At 41.5% G+C, this 19,063-nt stretch overlaps 1 protein-coding gene across 1 annotated transcript; it reads right to left on the reverse strand.

Moving 5' to 3' along the window:
- Window positions 1–66: 66 nt before the first annotated feature.
- lrr1 (leucine rich repeat protein 1) lies at window positions 67–17,531 on the reverse strand. Its single transcript, XM_088355034.1, has 5 exons — window positions 17,026–17,531; window positions 12,867–12,965; window positions 8,707–8,959; window positions 4,142–4,616; window positions 67–1,137 (listed from the first exon to the last, which is right to left on the reverse strand). The coding sequence occupies exons 1-5, from the start codon at window positions 17,206–17,208 to the stop codon at window positions 882–884; spliced, it is 1,266 nt and encodes a 421-aa protein (XP_088211160.1). The 5' UTR covers window positions 17,209–17,531; the 3' UTR covers window positions 67–881.
- Window positions 17,532–19,063: the final 1,532 nt, after the last annotated feature.

Consider the following 19,063-nt stretch of genomic DNA (forward strand, 5'->3'; position numbering starts at 1 on the left):
GTTCTCCTAACAGGATCAAATAAATTGAATAATATTATAACATCACACAGTCAGTTAGCATATAGATGCAGCTAATAAGATAATCCTTTATTTATAATGGAGAAATTTTGTTTCTTACGGCAGTACAAAACAACGAATAATTGCTAAAGAATATCAACAATAAAACAAGGAGTATTATTAAAAAAAATCAATGCTTTTTATGAATCATTGTTAACGCTTTCCCAGAAAATCACAATGACCTATCACTTGTAAGCTTTTTATCAGAATATGAAAGAAAATAACAATAATATAAGTGGATTTAAAGGTATTTAAAAGAAAATCCATGGTTCTGAAGTTGAATGCTTGAAAACATTTTGGCACTATAAATCTGGCATATTCAGAATGATAATACAAATGAGTTTATTGAATGAGTTTGTCAAAGAAAATAGAACACACACACAGGGGGGAAAAACTACAAAATAAAAGCATATTCAATCACATTTTGATTCCTCACAATAGATCAGCTCTAGATAAAACTACAAAAAATGATTTTTTTAAATGCTTTCCTATCTGACTCACATTGGCATGTAGCAGAAACTGCAAAGGTCACCCAATAATCTTCCTTAGACAAAAGCTTTTATTTCTATCCTCATCAGTAGAAGAGTAGTAGGTCACCAGCACGAGGAAAAACTCCTTTCAGCCTGCTTGGAGTAGACCGGCAACGAGGCCATGTCACATTTCAATTACGTTATTCCCTCTTCCTGCTCAAACAGGTCAGTAGATGGATGTAGGTTGAACATTTTGTATGATGCTAACCTTGTGTGTCATTGACGTGTTGATTCAGTATTTCTACAAGTAAACCTGACCCCAAAACACGTGTCCACATCACATCCACTCCCGACTCATCTGATTCCCCTTTGGAGAGAATTGTCTAAAAATTCGGAATAGCAAGAAAGTGAGCAAAAGTACTGTTGCACGGGGGCCTCCGTCCCCCCCATATCGTCCACCAGAACCACCGTGTGGGAAACTTGGTGCAGGTTCATGCTGACGTACGTCTGCATGTAAAAATTGACGCAAAATCGGCCGCATCTGCAAATCTTGGCGAGTTCCAGGTCTCGACATAAACACGCAGGGATGAGGTGAGGTCCGTATGGGATTCTAGGGGAACAAAAGCAAAGATGTGAAATGGGATAGCTTCTTTTACGGTATTAGGTCGCGACAATATATAAAACTTGCGTCTTCCTTGACACAGATAAGCCACATGTCTCTAAAAATGTGCATGTTTGAAAGGGAGGAGGAAGAAGTATATGCTTATTAAATCCTACCCCACACACCTCATAAACAACTGCATCCCACATCTAGATCCCCGTGTATTTACCGTAAATTCCGGACTATAAGCCGCTACTTTTCCCCCTAACTTTCAACCCTGCGGCTTATTCAGTGATGCGGCCAATTTATGTAATTTTTCTTACGGCCGCTAGCGGCGCTTGAGTGTTGCTACCATTAACTGCCCTGTCAAAGCTATATTATTATTATTATTAAAGCTTTGAAAACTCTCTCGGTGTACAGTCTTTCTTTGTAAATATGTGTAACCCATGTATAATATGTATTTGCACCTGTATATTTTTGTAATGTCTTTATTTGTATTTATTTTACACACTTATTCTGATATGTTTTGGACGGATGAACGAAAAATGAGGGGCGGAACAAACGCGGGGTGCCGAGTTTAAGTGGGGACCGCTAAAGGTGAGGGACAGACAAGGAAAGAGGTGGGGGTAAAAAGTTGGTTAAAGAAAAAGTAGTTGCGTCAGTAAATGTGTTCATCTGATATATTCTTCCCAACCTTACCTTTGGAAATATACACTTTTTTTCCTTGGATTACTTTCAACGGGACCCGGACTCTGCAGGTCTGCATCAAACCTTAAGTACCGGTATCATTTTCCATTCATTTTGCCGGCTGTGATTTTTGGACTGTGGACTTTAATGAAGGACAATTAGTTTCAATCGCGCGACTTTAAGTCGGGTTTGGGTTAATTTTGTGTTTGTGTTACATGTTTAAATGTGGGCGCATGCGGCTTATATACAGGTGCGGCTTTTGTGTATGTACAAAATCGGTTTACCTCCTAAAATGTTGTGGGTGCGGCTTATAATCAGGTGTGCTCTATATTTCAGAATTTACGGTACATGTAAAAAGCTAACCTGTGAGTACACATATTTACATCGTGTATCCACAGAGCCAGTCTCTTCATCATCATCATGAAACAAAGCATATCTTATTTTACATTTTTTTTCTCCAATAAATCAAAATTGCCTATTTTAAATCATTTACATTTTGATATGATTTTCATATTTTACTTATCTAAGATTTATCTTTAAAGCATATTTCCTCTCACATAAAACGTTATTTTATTATTTGCGGTTTATTTAAATGAAATGAAATTATTTGAAAATAGCAATAAAATGGTACAATATTTAAAATGAGCACAATTAGCCATCACCAGTCCTAAACATATTTACTGAAATACCACTGAAAAATTGCTCGATTATTTTCCACAAATAAATCCATAGAAGCACATTTTTTCTTAAACTAAATGACTAAATTTACTAGAAATACAACAAAAATCACCCGGAAAACAAGCAGTGAGAAAGTCTTTTCTCAAAGTGTCTTTCAGTTATTTTATTAGATATTTTTATTTGACACACATCTTTGCTGATTAAATTTAAATGATAAAGTTGGTTACTTAATCAAACGTCTGTTTTCAAATATAAGGGCTGGCCTAAAAATGTTATACACATGTAATTTTCTTCGTTATAGCTTTATCCTGAAAGTCAACATCGATAGAAAATGGCAACAAAATCCTGAAGACTTTTGTGTTTCACAAAAGTGGATAAAAGACATCCAGGCTAACTGATATAACGTAGCTTGAACTAGTCTAGGCCGACGCGATTTTGGCATAATCGGTTACACGTTTGCCGATCCAGGATGAAAAGGCACAGCTATGTCAAGCTGGCTGCACATACCAAAAAACTCGGACTATAAGCCGAGTTAAATTAAACCTGCGTTCATGCAACAGACTTGAAATTAGCCAGGATATTAAATACCGTATTTTCCGCACTATAAGGCGCACCGGGTTATAGGGCGCACCCCGAAAAAATAGTTTTGGTCCTATATTTGACATACATAAGACGCACCGGATTATAAGGCGCTACAATGGGAACGTCGACAAAACAGTCAGATAGTTCAGTCCAACTTATTACCCCCTTAACATTCCGAAAGCTTGCAAAGAAGCAAATACGTGTCGTAGACACGTGCGGATGCGGTGTCCGTCCGATGTCACTCAAATGCATGATTCCAAATATCTTTCGGAAGGTTGAGGTCTTGGGATTCAAGAAATGCCAACCATTCCTTAGTTTCTATTTTCGTTTTCGCTCGCAACTTTACTGTGCATATGACAATAAACACTTGGAATTGAGTTGAATTTAAAAATAGACACTCCATTCCATCCATTATCTGCACCGCTTATCACAGAAACATCGAGTTCAGTCTGAAACAAGATACAGGGAAAATATATAGCCGGAGTAGCTCACCGAAGTCGTTGTGTTCAATAATAATGTGCAGCCATGGTCCTCTTATATCCGTGAGTGTAGTAAATCCAGGAGAATAAAATATTTACAAATACAGTACAGAATAGTAAAATACTGTTTTCTCTATGCCGTCAACCCAACTTGCTATTCACGTTCATCCTTTTCGGCCAATTGCAGGCTTTGTTTTGCGCCTTTAGCCTATGCGAGCCTGTAAATGATAAAAAGGATCCGCCCCCTTTACCTCCGAATAACTTTAGCCAATAGTGATCGATTCAACTGATGATTGACACATTGGTAAGCCAATGAAACGCCGGTAAATAAATCCCAGCATACACCGCGGACTACTTTGCGTTTGGGAGAAAATCTAGTCGGCGGCTGCTGCATTAGTTGCAAGACTTCGCGACTTAATATTGATCCATAAATAAGGCGCACTGTATTATAAGGCGCATGGTCAGCTTTTGAAAAAAATAAAGGCTTTTAGGTGCGCCTTATAGTGCGGAGAATACGGTACATCCCAGCTTTCAATTTTGTTCTACCTTGTTTGCGGGAAAAAACAAAATGTAAAAACTCCTCAAACCTGAGATTTGCAACAGCCCGTGACGCCAGCTCTTGAAGAGGAACCGGGAACGTGAGCCGCATGTTGTGGTCCAGAGGGTTGGGTTGGACGAAGGGGTTACCGAACAAGTCCAGGTTCTCCAGTCTCAGCTTGCGGAAGTCGCCGGGCAGCGCCGCCAGTTGGTTGTGGGCAGCCGACAGGAACCGGAGTTTGGCGAGGCGGCCCAAGTGGAAGGGAAGGAAGACCAGCCGGTTGTCGTCCAGCTTTAGGGTTACCAGCTCCCGCAGCTGGCAGAACTGAGCGGGGAGGGCCTGGAGACGGTTCTGGCTGAGGTCCAGGAACTGGAGGGTCCGCTGCAGAGTGGACAGGCAGAGGGCCTCGCTGAAGGATTCCAGATGGTTGCAGTGGAGGACCAGTTCGGAAAGGCAGGCGAGGTCTCCGATGGTGGCCGGCAGTTTTTTGATGTGATTGTTGCTTAGGTCCAACCTCCGTAGAGCTGCAGGATTAAAACAGTCACGTGCAATTTACTTTACTATATATATTTTTTTTTCATAAAAACATTTTTTTTTAAATTCCACAATTTTAGCACTACTTTTTGTAGGCGGATCTTTAAAAAACGGTTTCTTACACAACCGCGGTCACTCTCAAGTGAATCAAAACAACCACAAATCACCATCCTTCTGTCAGGACCAGAACGGAAACAGGACCCACTCGCGTAACGTTTCTCACAAGTTTTATTAAAAGAAAGGGGAAAGGGTTGCGCCCACGATCCGGGGATTGCTGGACGCGGGAAGCAGGTCGCTCTGAACGCGGAAGTTTGACTTCTGTGGCGAGCGATGGGAATGGAAAAAACGGATAGAAGAGCAAAAACGTGGTCGGGATCGGAAACAAGTCGAAAGCCAGGAGAGGGGAGGAGACGTGGTCGAGATCAAAAAACGGATCATTATTCGGGACGGGAGGGCAGACGTGGTCGAGATCAAAACAGCTCGTAATTCGGGACGGGAGAGCAGACGTGGTCGAGATCAAAACAGATCGTAGCGGGAGACAAACATGAGCAAAAACGGGACAGGCGAAAAAGCTTGCCGTGTAAAAACAGAGATTCGCAGACGGACCGACAACAGGTGACGGAAAGGCGTGGGTTTAAATAGTGACAGGGAGCCAATCAGAGTCCGAGGCAGTTGGCGCCAAATGAGCGGGCACAGGTGCTTCGCATCAGTAATCATGACACCCTCATCAGAATGAAGTTAACCATTAAATAAATAAGTTATTTAATAGTTGAGCGGGAGGCTAGTGAGAAATATCAATGTTTGATACTGCAATTTTCCGGACCTAAACATACAACCAAAACTCGAGTTTTCATTGATATCGAGACCACAATTCGATACCAATGATAAATGATACCTTTGGCGAAATTCCTTCCATTCCATTACCTTCTTAATATTGCATTTAATGGAATTGAGAGCTGCTAAATATTAAAAATCATATTTCAGAAGGAATAAAGACCATGCATCCATTATCTGCACCGCTTATCCTCAGTAGGGTCGCGGGGGTGCTGGAGCCCATCCCAGCCATCCTCGGGCAGTGGGCAGGGGACACTGTGTCATTAAAACAGCTTCCTGTTGCTCCACCTTTTCACAGAGTTCATTTCCAGTTCGCCTGTTGCAGTCAGCATAGTTGGCGTTTGATATTATATTCTTTGAAAACAGCCACAGTCTCTTGGCAAATTAGGCAGGTGGAGTTATTTTGGATTTACGTAAAAAAAATACTCCAATTTCCACTTGCCCTAGAAGCACGGCCATCACAGTCAACTTTCCTTTTTATTTATTTACAGTCGCCATGTCAAAAATGGGGTTGGCTAAAATTCTCACAGAAAGCCAAGGTCAAGGTGGCCAAAAGTCTTCTGCTATCATTTGGTGAAATAGTAAATTTTTCAGGGGTGGTACAAATTTATTTTATACTGCCGTCAACATATCATTAAATTTATGACAGAGGTCTCGGGCCAGTGAAAATTTAATCACAGGCCGTGACTGGCCCCTGGGCTGGACTTTGGACACGCCTGCTCTGTTCAAATAAATGTGACTGAACTATGTATCTGCACTTATACAGAGTATCGGTACTTGCTAACACTGTTTTGTATTCACTTTCTGATAAAGGTAAGATCAGGCCTAAAAAAATTCAGCCCGACCCCACCTGAGTCGCGGGTATACAAACCAGAACCCGTCCAAACTCGACCGATTAACTTGATTCTATAACCGAGCCGAAATAAACTCGAGGTTTAATTTGCTGCCAAAGTAAACATGAAGCTTTACTTCAGCGCCTAACAGTGCGTTTCGGCTGTGCGTGTTTATTCGAGGCATCCATCGATTTCTTGCCCTGAAGAATTCACGTGCCGGCGTGATGAGGGGCCCTATCGTGAATGCAGAGCCGGAGCTAGCTAAGCGGCTAGCGGCGTTATAAGTCTTCGGTATTGTCCGTAATCATGGGAAATGTGAACTCTCTACCAAATAAGACAGACGAACTGGCTGTGCTGGTGAAAAACATCACTCTCTCTGTGTCTCTTTCTTTGTTGTTCTTTCTCTCTCTGTCTTTTTACCTTCTTTTTCTCTCTCTCCCTTTTTTCCTTTTCTCTCTCTTGTCACTCTTTGTCTCTATCCCTCCCTCTCCTGCTTTCCCCTTCTCTCTTTCTCTTTTCTATTTCTCTTTGGATTTCTTTCTTTCTCTCGCTTGCTTTACCAGTCTCTTACTATTCATCTTTCTATCCCTTTTGTTTCTAACGTTTTCTCTCCCTCTCTCTCTTTCTCCCTTTCTTTGTCCCAAGCTCCCAAGCTCCCTCTCTTTCTCTTATTTCTTTCTCTCTTTTTTTTCTTTCTCTCTAATCTACTAGTCCGGTCTCAAGAGAATGTTTGTTCTATCGTGTGGCTCCAGAGTTAAAATGGGTTTGACGCCCCTGGTGTAGTGCAACCAAAGAGTGTTACAGACAATGTTCCCTGTAATTTTCCACGGGTCTGAGCGTTCACACAAAGCCGGTGAGCAACGCTTGAAACAACAGTGAGCAACAGCAACCCCAAGTGTGGCAACTAAATCAATATCAAACATGTCCAAAACTTGACATCAAGTTACATTTTGCTGAGTTTCCGGCAATGCAAAAAAAAAATTCACTTTTGAATGAATTGACTCATGTATTATGGCAAAGGTTGTACGGCCTACAAACGTCATTTGTTTTTACAAAAATTCTCACAAGATTTCCATTTCTTTTTATTTCCTGATATATTTTGTGGCATAATATTAACATTTTTGGGGGCTTATTTAGTCGCTTGCACGATACACAACTGTATTTAATCACATTTTTTAGTGGAAGTACAATGTTGGCAACAAGATTGTCTTGACACAATTGGAAATTATTTGAATGCAACACAAACTTTTTCGGGCAGCACGGCGGCGCAGTGGTTAGCGCTTGTGCGGCACAGTTCATGTCATGGGAACCTGTCGTAGGTTCAAATCCAGCTCCAGACTTTCTGTGCGGAGTTTGTATGCTTGCGTGGGTTTCCTCCGGGCACTCCGGTTTCCTCCCACATTCCAAAGACATGCATTTCAGGTGAATTGGCCGGTCCAAATTGTCCCTAGGTGTGAATGAGCGAATGAGTTGTCTGTCCCTGTGTGCCCTGCAATTGGCTGGCAACCAGTTCAGGGTGTCCCCTGCCCACTGCCCGATGATTGCTGGGATGGGCTCCAGCCCCCGCGACCCTACTGAGGATAAGCGGTACGGCTAATGAGATGAGAGACAAACTTTTTCTTCTTTTTCCGTTTTTTTTTCAAAAAAAAATTAAATTCCTTTAAAAAAAATCTCATTGTGTTTATTTTTTCTAGCTGTTACTTTTTTTCTTTTTGTTCTCTATTTACTTTTTTCCCTTTGTTTCTTCCTTTTCTTTTTTCCCTGGCTTTTTTCTGAAATTTTCCTTCTTTTTTTCTATTCCTTTTGTTTCTTTTTTTTCTCAGCTTTTCGCTCCTTTTTCATTTTGGTATTTTTTTTTCTTTTTTGTTCTATTCCACCTTCCGTTAAGTCATTTAGTGCATAATATTACATAATATTGGGTCATATAGGGATGAATGAAGCAAAAACAACCTGAAGAGCCGTTTAGGACCCGAAAGAGCCGGTTCCTTTTAGCGAGCCGAGCCGAAGAAGCCGGTTCTTGAAAAACTCTACTGACTTTACTCAACTTTGTTCGACTTCGACCTTGACTTCCAAATACCGCATTTAGAACACAGCGTCAAGGGAACCCTTGTATTTTTACCTTCATGCACTGTAACTTAGACTTAATTCGCTTTTTAATTAGCAATTTCGAGCCCTGATTTTTGTGAGCTGGCTAGATTTTCTTGTGCGCGGAAAAGCTCTGGGTAGTGCGCAATTGCTCACACACGCAGCTTAGAGGGAACATTGGTTACGAAGCACAATTGATAATAAAGTGATACTCCAAGCTTTCGCAATGATATTATCTTCACAGCAGATGAAAAACAGTTGCCTGTGGGTCTTAAAATCAAAGTACAAAACGAAACATTCGATAAGGTAGAAAAGAAGATGGTCGCACCTTTCAGCGACAGCATGCGGTTGTCCACGCGGGCCAGATTGCAGTAGGAGACCTGCAGCTGCTCCAGGGAGTAGGGGAACCCGGATGTGAGCGGGTAGTCCTTCTTGGAGACGATGCTCAGCTTCTTTTTGGGCTGCTCCACGTCTCTGGCACGGACCGGCGTGAGGGTAGAGAGGGGCAGGTTGCCGGCGTCGCCGCCCTTGTCCGCCAGCCGGGCGGCCGAAAGGAAATGCTTCAAGCTGTTGGCGTCGGCCTGGACATCGATTTTTTTTGTAAATATGGAGGACATTAAAGGGACAGTGTGCAGAGGTGGGTAGAATAGCCAGAAATGTTACTCAAGCGGTACCGTTCCTTTAGATCAGGGGTGTCAAACTCGTTTTAACTCGGGGGCCACACGATAGAACAAACATTCTGTCGGGGGCCGGACTAGTAGATTAAAGAGAAAGAAAAAGAGATGAAGAAATAAGAGAAAGAGGGATGGAAAAGGAGAGAGGGAGAGAGAGTGAAAAACAAAAGATAAAAAGTCGTGAGAGAGGGGGAAAGAAAGGGAGAGGGAGAAAGAAATCCAAATAGAAATAGCAAGACAGAAGGAGAGAAAGGAGAAAAGAAAGCGTGAAGGGTAGGAAGAGTGAAAGAGAGAAAAGGAAAAAAGGAAGTTAGAGCAAAAGAAGTTAAAAAGACACAGCGAGAGAAAGAGACAAAGAGCAACAAAGGAGGAGAAAAAGAGAGACACAGAGAGTGAAAGAGACAGAGAGTGGGAGAAAAGGGGTGTAAAAGAGAGAGAGAAATAAATACAAGTACAGTGTCTTTGTGAGAGGCACCTGGCTTTGGCAACATCAAGTTGACATATTTCAACCTGCAGCTTGTTTTTCCTTTTGCGCTTCTCTGAGTGTTGTCTTGCGGGCCGGATTCAATCTCTTAGCGGGCCTGATCTGGCCCGCGGGCCGCCTGTTTGTGGTCTAGATTAACAGGACTCATATGGAAGTAAAAAAGTACTTGGTGAGAAAAACCAAGTACTGATTAACTGTAGCCATGTTTTATTTTTATTTTTTTTCAATGTCCCTTCTCAAGGTTTCTCCATTTTCCTCATGTTGGGGTTTTTGAGTTTTTCCTTGCCCTCATGTTGGTTCCAGATCAGGGGATGGTGTAATAATAATCTGAAAAAAATAGTCTGTGTAATAACCTGTGAAGCCCTTTGAGACTCTTTGTGATTAAGGGCTATACAAATAAAAATGACTTGACTTGAATTAGATCATCAAAGTCCATCCAATCAACAATAAGTTACATTTCAATTAAAAACAGATTAAATTAATCAAGCTAAACTCAAGTACTTTCATAAACAATCCAATAACAATAGTATCAATCAAAGAAATACATTGGGCACAGTACTTTTTGAGTGTAGCGCAGTAGTTTGCACAACACGTTAAAGATCCCGGTTCGAGACCAGGGGAAACATGGCGTCCTGGAAAGGGTGCCACCAGGCTGTATTTGCCCAAGACACACCACAGAGAATAGTGCTCCTACAACCCTCTTGGTTAAAGGATACACCCACCTACCCCCTTTTTAACCGGGTCTACAGGCGGAACAAGCTAGCCAGGGGTCGGCAACTCAAAATGTTGAAAGAGCCAAAAACTGGACCAAAAATACTCAAAAATTATTTTTTTTTTAATCGCCTTATATAAGCCTTATAATGAACGCAACACGTGTTGTATGCATCTATATTAGCCCATTGTCAAAATGCCCCGGGTTTTGTTATTATATTAATGAATTATGGAATATTTAGAGCCCCAGTGTTTTTCACCACTAGATGGCACTGTTTTCTAATACGAATGAAAACCAGTCCCACAGCAAGCAACAAGACAGCAAACAAATGCAAATTTCTCGACATATATTTAAAAGAAAAAAAATCAACATTGGTATGATGGTTCGTGTATTTTTGCCTAGTATTCAAGTCAACATTTTTGTTTTTCTTTTACGAAATGAAAGTTTTTTTTGTACCACTAGGAGGCACTAAATATTACGCAATGACTGTTTAATTGTTTTGAGAAAATTGAAGACACGAGTGCTAAAAGCACAACGGAATAAGACGAATTACAGAGACAAGAAGTGACCAAACACATGTTATTATTTTGGAAAAACAGAGAAATAAGAGAATAAAAAAAGAAAAGAAAACAGAAAAATAAAAAATAAGACTACAAGAAAAACTCGAGGAAAAAAAGGAAAAGCAAAATAGAGATAAAAATTAAAAAAGAAGAAAGAGCGAAAACTGCATTTTTTGGTTTTTATTTTTTTTTCTGAAATTCTTTTGTTTTCTTTCTTTTTATCCATTATGGGCTTTCTTTTCCCATACTTTTCTTTTTAACTCGTTTACTTTTTTGCCCGTTTTTCTTATTTGGTCTTCCTTTTTTTAATCCCTTTTTATTTTTTTTCCCCTTTTCCTCTTTTCTTTGAGAAAGGCTGGGGTAAAAATTTGGAAAATAAGGCTGCTTTTTGCTTACTTTCACTCTCAGTAGTTTGTAGCTTTTCTGGGACTCATTTTTAGTTGCGCTACACGTTACACCGACATCTCGTGGACAAATATAAAACGCTGTCCCTTTAAAAACAGCTGAATCTCTTTCTCAGCGCTAAAAACCCCATTAGGCCCAATCTCACCTGGACCCTAGCTTCAGCGGCCCCCAACTCCAATGAGCGTGAGACCCCTGGAATAAATGTAATTCATTACGACCCACCTCGGTGTAATATTTGACCACTAGCTCTCCCTACATTGTCTACTGCAACTGAAAACAAGTGCTACAAACAAAAGGCAGATTACAAACAACAGAGACCCAATGTGCCAGGTTTTGAGGTGATTACTCATTTCAATGGAAGTCCGCATACCTTGTATTCAAATCAACATTTGTGGTTTTCTCTTACGGAATGAAAGTTTGTTTTTGTACCACTAGGAGGCACTGAATATGACACAATGTCCCTTAAATTGTTTTGGAAAAATTAAAGAAAATGAGTGCTAAAAGCACAACCGAATAAGACAATACTGAGATACAAAGGGACCGAACGCACGTTATTGTTTTAGAAAAAAGAAAAGAAAAAGACTGAAAATTGCTTTTTTTGTTTTTATCCTTTTTCTGAAATTCCTTCGGTTTTTTTTCTTTGTATCCATTTTGGGCTTTCTTTTCCCCATACTTTCATTTTTAATCCCATTTTCTTTTGTGCCTCTTTTTCTTATTCTCATCTCATCAGCCGTACCGCTTATCCTCATTAGGGTCGCGGGGGGGCTGGAGCCCATCCCAGCCATCTCCGGGCAGTGGGCAGGGGACACCCTGAACTGGTTGCCAGCCAATCGCAGGGCACACAGGGACAGACAACTCATTCGCTCATTCACACCTAGGGACAATTTGGACCGGCCAATTCACCTGAAATGCATGTTTTTGGAACGTGGGAGGAAACCGGAGTGCCTGGAGGAAACCCACGCAAGCACGGGGAGAACATACAAACTCCGCACAGGAAGTCTGGAGCTGGATTTGAACCCACGACAGGTTCCCATGACATGAACTGTGCCGCACAAGCGCTAACCACTGCGCCGCCGTGCAGCCCTCTTAATCTGTCTTCCCTTTTTTTCTTCCTTTAAAAAAAAAAAAAAAAAAAGTTTTCCCTTTATCTCTTAAGAAATTCAAAGACCCAAAGCGACAAAACGCACATTATTATTTTTGAAAAACAGAGAAAGAGAATAAAAAAGAAAAAGGAAAAAAAATGGGCAAAAAGAGTAAAACTTGAGGGAAAAAAGGAAAAGGAAGATGAAAAAAAGGAAAAAAAAGGGAACAATAAAGGGGAAAAAAAAATAAACAAAAAAGGGAAAATCAGCACTTTTTCATTTATCTTTTTTTTTGAAATTCCTTCATTTTCTTCCTTTCCTTTTTTCTTATCCAGCCCTCATAACAATTGTTTACCCCCGTTTTGGGCATGTGAATGCCTTCAAAATGGAAGTGAAACGTCACCGACCCCCCCCGGCAACAGTCGAGCTCAGCAGCAACCGGAAACAATGCGCCCTCTGCCGCGCCCGTCAAAACAGACCCATTTAGGGCCGGCAGACGCTGACGCAGGGAAATCCAACGGCGGCTGAATAACAAGCGAATCCCTTTTGAAACCTCGGCGTCAGGACCCACCTTGCTCAGACAGATGTCCACCGCAGGTTCTTTTAACCTCACCGTGGCCTTGCCCTCCTCCACGAACCACGTGAAGAACTTCTCGATGTTGCCTTTGAGCTGCAACACAAGATCGGTTCGAGATCAAACGGGTGTCTCAATTGTTAGGAATTAAATATATGAACAAATCGATCGAATTAGTTATCGGACTCCATTAACCGAACATAACCCTCATTCGCCTAACAATGCATGCTCATTTCTTTTTGTGAAAAGACGGACAAGGGACCGACATTTCCGCACGGGGGCAGATTTAATTTCTTAAAGCATTTAACTAAGTGAATTCCGCCGAATTAGTCTTCATCGAGACTCCTCTCTCTCGATCGATCTTCTGAAGTTCTTCCTCTGCCCACGCCTCATACGAACGTAAAATGGTACTCATGTCTATGTTTCTTGCACATGTTATCTGCACTATGTTTACTGCTCACCTTGCATAATGTTGACTATGTTTTTGCACTATGATGACTATTTTTTGCACCAAATGTATAATTGCACAAACCCTTACAATACCAAACTGTATGTAACATCCTACATGCTGACATTTCTTGTGTAAATTATAGCTATATACCTCCTGTATCCTCCTTGTTTTATAACCTTATCTTCTCTGTTCCTTTATCTTCATGGCCTCACTGTGAATGTGTGAAACTAGAGTGTCATGCCCAATTTCGTTGTCACAATATGTTAACCCATTTTGTAACAATGACAAAAAAGGTATATTCTATTCTATTCTCCCAAGCTGGAGTGTCAGCTCCTCCCATGGGGTGGGCCAGAGACTCCCCACGTGGGCTCCACCTCGTCTCCTCGATGTCTGAAGAAACTCAAAACAACACCGAGCGTTTCCACGTCATCAAGGCTTTGTTCTCCAAACATTGCCTGCCATCTGCGTCAGAATTCTGTTATCAAAATTCCCCAGCCAAAACACTCCGCCCCTGAAGCTCACTCAGTGAAAATCTTCATTGCACTCGATAAATGTAAATTGTATTTAATCGTATATAATCCTTCACTATCCATTTTGGTGATTTAATGATATGCTACCCGCTCCGCAGGAAGCTAGAGGCTTTGTTTTTCCAGTTTGTCAGGATGCATCAATCCCCTTTCACAGTGTCACTTAAAGGTCCTGGAGTATTTTATACATTTGACCATAAAGGACTTTATACAATCGAATACAAATTACATTTAATGCAGAAGATATTCATTGGCTTGGCTCTGGTGCGAAGTCAGGGCACCCTGGTAGAAAATGTTGTTCACAGGAACGGCGGGAACGGGACGTAAGGCTGATAAGATAATCAGGACATCCAGACGCAGAAAGGCCCTGATGACGTAGAAACGCTCGGTGTTGTTTTGAGTGTTCCAGATATCGCGACTGTCTTCGACGAGATGGTGAAGCCCGGGGGGGGGGGGGGGGGGGGGGGGGGTCTGGGGGCTTCCTTGGCACGCCCATGGGAGGAGTCGGCACGCCATTATGTGGGGAGAAGATGGCCAATAAGAGAGAGCTAAAGGACTTGAGAAAAAGGCTTCCCAAAGACTCCGACGTCACTATTTCGGCCGTTTTCCGTGGAGTGCACCTAGTTAAATTGTTAATGAAATCAAGAAACGAGCGCGCATAAATTGTAGGGTGAGTGTAAGTTGTGTTTGGTTAATAATAAATAATAATAAATAATAATAATTTCCTTTGTATTGTCATTCTTTGTAACAATGTACACAGAACGAAATGTCGATACACCTGACCCGTTGTAGCGAGTCGATGCAGCCGCAGCCAGAGGGCGCCGCCATTATACCAATTAGGTATGTCTCGGCCGAGGCGCGAACCAGCGACCTCCCAGTCTCAAAGCGGGCACACTACCATCTAGGCTACTGAGCTGGTATAGAGTCAGATAACTAATTCCAACAATTTGGTAAACGGTACATTTTGATAATTTAATTTCCAACATTCCTTTAGCGAAGTTCCGTGAAGTGTCCGAATTTGTGGAATGGAATCACCCAGAATAAGTGTTGACAAGTCAGGCTATCGCTCATTATTATGACGTCTGCCTCGCTCATTTCCGACGGATTGTCAAAAGTTGGCAATAACAGACGTCATTGGATCAGTTTTTCAAGAAACGCAAAGTAAAGAGGTAAATAAATATCTGTGTTATTATCTATATTCTTTGTTTTTTTACATTATGGGCCTCTCGTTTTATGTTTATTGTGCGGTTATCTAAATGTAACATTTATTTAATTCATGTTAGGATGCTATTTTATGAGTTATTAAAAGAATATTATACTTTTATATTGTACTCTTGCGGGGCTTGGAACGGATTAGCTTATTTACATTCAAAATGCATCTCTACTAACAAACCTTTTGCGCTTTCTTCCTTTTTTCCCTTTTCTCTCTATTTCTCTCTGGATTTCTTTCTCTTTCCCACTATCTCACCATTTTTCTTTTTATCTCTTTTGTTTCTCATTCTCGCTCTCGCCCTCTTTTCTCTTTCTCTCTCTTGCTTCCCCCTTCTCTCTTTCGCCCCTTGTCTTTCTATTTCTCCTTGGATTTCTTTCCCACTCTCTCACTATTTCTCTTTTTATCTCTTTTGTTTGTCACATTCTCTCTCTCTTGCTTCCCCATTCTTTCTTTCTCCCCTTCTCTCTTTCTATTTCTCTTTGGATTTATTTTTCTCTCTCCTTTCCCACTCTCTCACCATTTCTCTTTTTTTATCTCTTTTGTTTCTCATATTATCTCTCTCACCCTCTTTTCTTTCTCTCTCTTGCTCCCCCCTTCTCTCTTTCTCCCTTACTCTCTTTGTATTACTTTTTGGATGTCTTTTTCTCTCTCTTTCTTTCCCACTCTAACACTATTTCTCTTTTTATCTCTTTTGTTTCACACATTCTTTCTCTCTTGCTTCCCCTTCTCTCTTTGTATTTCTTTTTCTCTCTTTCTTTCCCACTCTCTCAATATCTCTTTTGTTTTTCACATTCTCTCTCTTGTTTTCCCCTTCTCTCCTCCTCTCTTTCTATTTCTCTGTGGATTTCTTTTTCTCTCTTTCCCTCTCTCACTCTCTCTTTTTTTATCTCTTTTATTTCTCACATTCTCTCTCTCTTGCTTCCCCATTCTTTCTTTCTCCCCTTCTCTCCTCCTCTCTTTCTATTTCTCTTTGGATTTATTTTTCTCTCTTTACCACTCTCTCGCCATTTCTCTTTTTATCTCTTTTGTTTCTCATATTCTCTCTCTCGCCCCCTTTTCTCTTTCTCTCTCTTGCTCCGCTCTTCTCCCTTTCTCTCTTTCTATTACTTTTTGAATGTCTTTTTCTCTCTCTTTCTTTCCCACTCTCTCACTATTTCTCTCTTTATCTCTTGTTTCTCACATTGTCTCGCTCTTGCTTCTCCCTTCGCTCTTTCTCCCCTTCTCTCTTTCTATTTCTCTTTGGATTTCTTTTTCTCTCTTTCTTCCCCACTCTCTCACTATTACTCTTCTTATCTCTTTTGTTTCTCACATTCTCTCTCTCTTGCTTCTCCCTTCTCTCTTTCTCCCCTTCTCTCCTCCTCTCTTTCCATTACTCTTTGGATTTCTTTTTCTCTCCCATTATTTATCTTTTTTTATCTCTTTTGTTTCTCACATTCTTTCGCCCTCTTTTATTTCTCTCTCTCTCTCTCTCTCTCTCTCATCCTTTGTCCCACACTCTTTATTTTCCTCTCCCTTTCTCTTATTTCTTTCTCTCTAGTCTACTTGTTCCCCCCAGGGAGTGTTTTTTCTATCGTGTGCAAATAAGTTTGACACCCCTGCTCTACATAGTATCGCTCTCTGTGAGTAAATAGGTGCCGCATTGTGTTTGTAAGGTTTATTATTGTTTATTAAGGAGAATTGCAATCATTTAAAAGGGGAGCAATTGGCTGAGGTTGATCGGTGTGCTACGAGAATTTAAAATGTCACGATTGAACGATAGTTCATGTACTTATTTTGTAAATTACTAATGTTTGTATGAACGATTATGCTTCAAAAGGTCCCTCGATTTCAATATAGAGCAATTAAAAATGCTCGATTTTTAAAAGGAGAGATCATCTCAACATAATACAATCATTCCTGTTGAAGTGCATGGAAAAATAACCGGAAAAAATGTAATATATCGAGTAAAACAAGCGAATAAGCGACCTTATACTTGGATCCTGCTCTGTCCTTGGTCGTGCAGATCATCATGTAAACGCTACAGCGTTGGGTGGTCTTGTCCAGGTGCTTCCCGATGGACAGTACCGCCCTCGCCCCCTTGCCGCGACTTTTCATCCCAAATGTCGGAAGAAAGCGACTCAAAACCTCCACATCGCATTGCAATTTCATCCCGATCACTTTTCAGGAATGTCACCGGGAGGGAGCTCGGAGCTAACTAAGGCCGGGGCGATGCATCCCAGCGCGGGGAAACTTCGCTAGAAAGCCCGCCGAAGCGATTCGCCTCCTGGGTGTTGTTGGATTGTAGATTAATCAGGCCAAAAGTTGCTTTTCCACGCGGGAGTCGAGAACGTCATTCCACGGGCGTTGTTGTGTAAAAACACGGGTAATCCTTCTTTGCGTGGGTGAAACTCCAAATTGCCTGCAGAGCTACAATGAGTTTGATGAGGGTGATTAGCTCCTCTGTTAGCGTAAACCCGCGCGTCGGAAGTGACGTCAGGGATCTTTCACAACAAAAGTAGGCGATTGTTTTGAAGTAGGAAACGGTTATTAACAAAAAAATCAAGTTACAGTGGAACCTCGGTTCTCGACCATAATCCGTTCCAGAACCCTGTTCGAAACCCGATTTGTTTTATCACCGAAATCGTTTTTCCCCATTAAAAGTAATGTAAAATCGTTTTAATCCGTTCCACCCAGGCTAATCGTACGTTCGCGTTAGCGTAATCTTCCGTACGAAAGATTACGCTAACATGAACGTGTAGAAATAAAAAAATCAGGTCGTTTACACGTCATTTAGCACCCGGGTCTCCACAAAGAGTGGTGAGCGGTTAAAGGATAAAGAAAATGATTATGAATAGGATTTCTTACCTTTGTGGTGGTCTGCAGAAGCTATGCTCTATTCCCTCGAAAGAAGGGAAACTCGCACACCTTCATATTTTGCTATTATTTCTTTATTAAATGCAATAGTTGTACGCACTACTCTTCTTTTTTCACCTGTAGCAACTTTGCTGCGTGCACCGACCTTCTTCGGAGGCATAATTAGGGGCTAAAACACTCCGTTCACCGACATTAAAAGCGAAAGCGAAAAGAAGTGCGCGCGCACGTGATAACAGTTCTTCACGAGGGGTGGGGACAATCTACACGATCTACACCCGTACACTGCTCAGCATCGCACCCTAGCGTACCGGCGTTCAAACTCTGATTTTTTTGAACGAAAAGCGAAGCAAGCATTTCTCAAAATTTTTGGTCGAGAAACTATTTGTTCGAACTGAGACGCGTTCGAAAACCGAGGTTCCACTGTAACTGCTTTTGGGGTGGCACGGTAGATAAGTGGTTAACGTGTCTGTGGCACAATTCTGAGGTCATAGATTCAAATCCAGCTATCACCCTTCCTAGTCTCAGAGGTCAGTTTAAAGCGCAGAGAGCATCATGAAGAACGAGGAACACACCAGGCAGGTCCGAGCTACTGTTGTGGAGAAATTTAAAGCTGGATTTGGATACAAAAAGATTTCCCAAGCTTTTAACTTCCCAAGGAGCACTGTGCAAGCAATAATATTGAAATGACAGGAGTATCAGACCACTGCAAATCAACCCAAGATCGGGCTGTCCCCCTAAACTTTCATCTCATACAAGGAAAAAAATGATCAGAGATGCAGCCAAGAGGCCCAAAATCACTCTGGATAAACTGCAGAGTTCTACAGCTGAGGTGGGAGAATCTCTCCATAGGACAACAATCAGTCGTATACTGCACAAATCTGGCCTTTATGGAAGAGTGGCAAGAAGGAAGCCATTTCTTAAAAATATCCATAAAAAGTGTCATTCAAAGTTTGCCACTGTCACTGTTTACCTCGTGCAAATTGATAATTGAGTTGTCCTTTATGACACAGGATAACTCATCTCATCTCATCTCATCTCATTAGCTACACCGCTTATCCTCAGTAGGGTCACGGGGGTGCTAGAGCCCATCCCAGCAAGCATCAGGCAGTGGGCAGGGGACACCCTGAACTGGTTGCCAGCCAATCGCAGG

This window comes from Urocampus carinirostris, chromosome 15 (assembly GCF_059441175.1).
Source record: "Urocampus carinirostris isolate Australia breed hairy pipefish chromosome 15, RoL_Ucar_1.0, whole genome shotgun sequence".
Classification (NCBI taxonomy): Eukaryota; Metazoa; Chordata; class Actinopteri; order Syngnathiformes; family Syngnathidae; genus Urocampus; species Urocampus carinirostris.

Bases quoted from the DNA above. Each gene is read 5' to 3' on its own strand.
- lrr1 (XM_088355034.1), bottom strand. From the start codon at position 17,208: ATGAAATTGCAATGCGATGTGGAGGTTTTGAGTCGCTTTCTTCCGACA. The intron at 12,966-17,025 runs GTCGCTTATTCG...CTTGTGTTGCAG, and splicing joins GAGCAGGATCCAAGTATAAG to CTCAAAGGCAACATCGAGAA. The intron at 8,960-12,866 runs GTGGGTCCTGAC...ATCGATGTCCAG, and splicing joins TGGACATCTGTCTGAGCAAG to GCCGACGCCAACAGCTTGAA.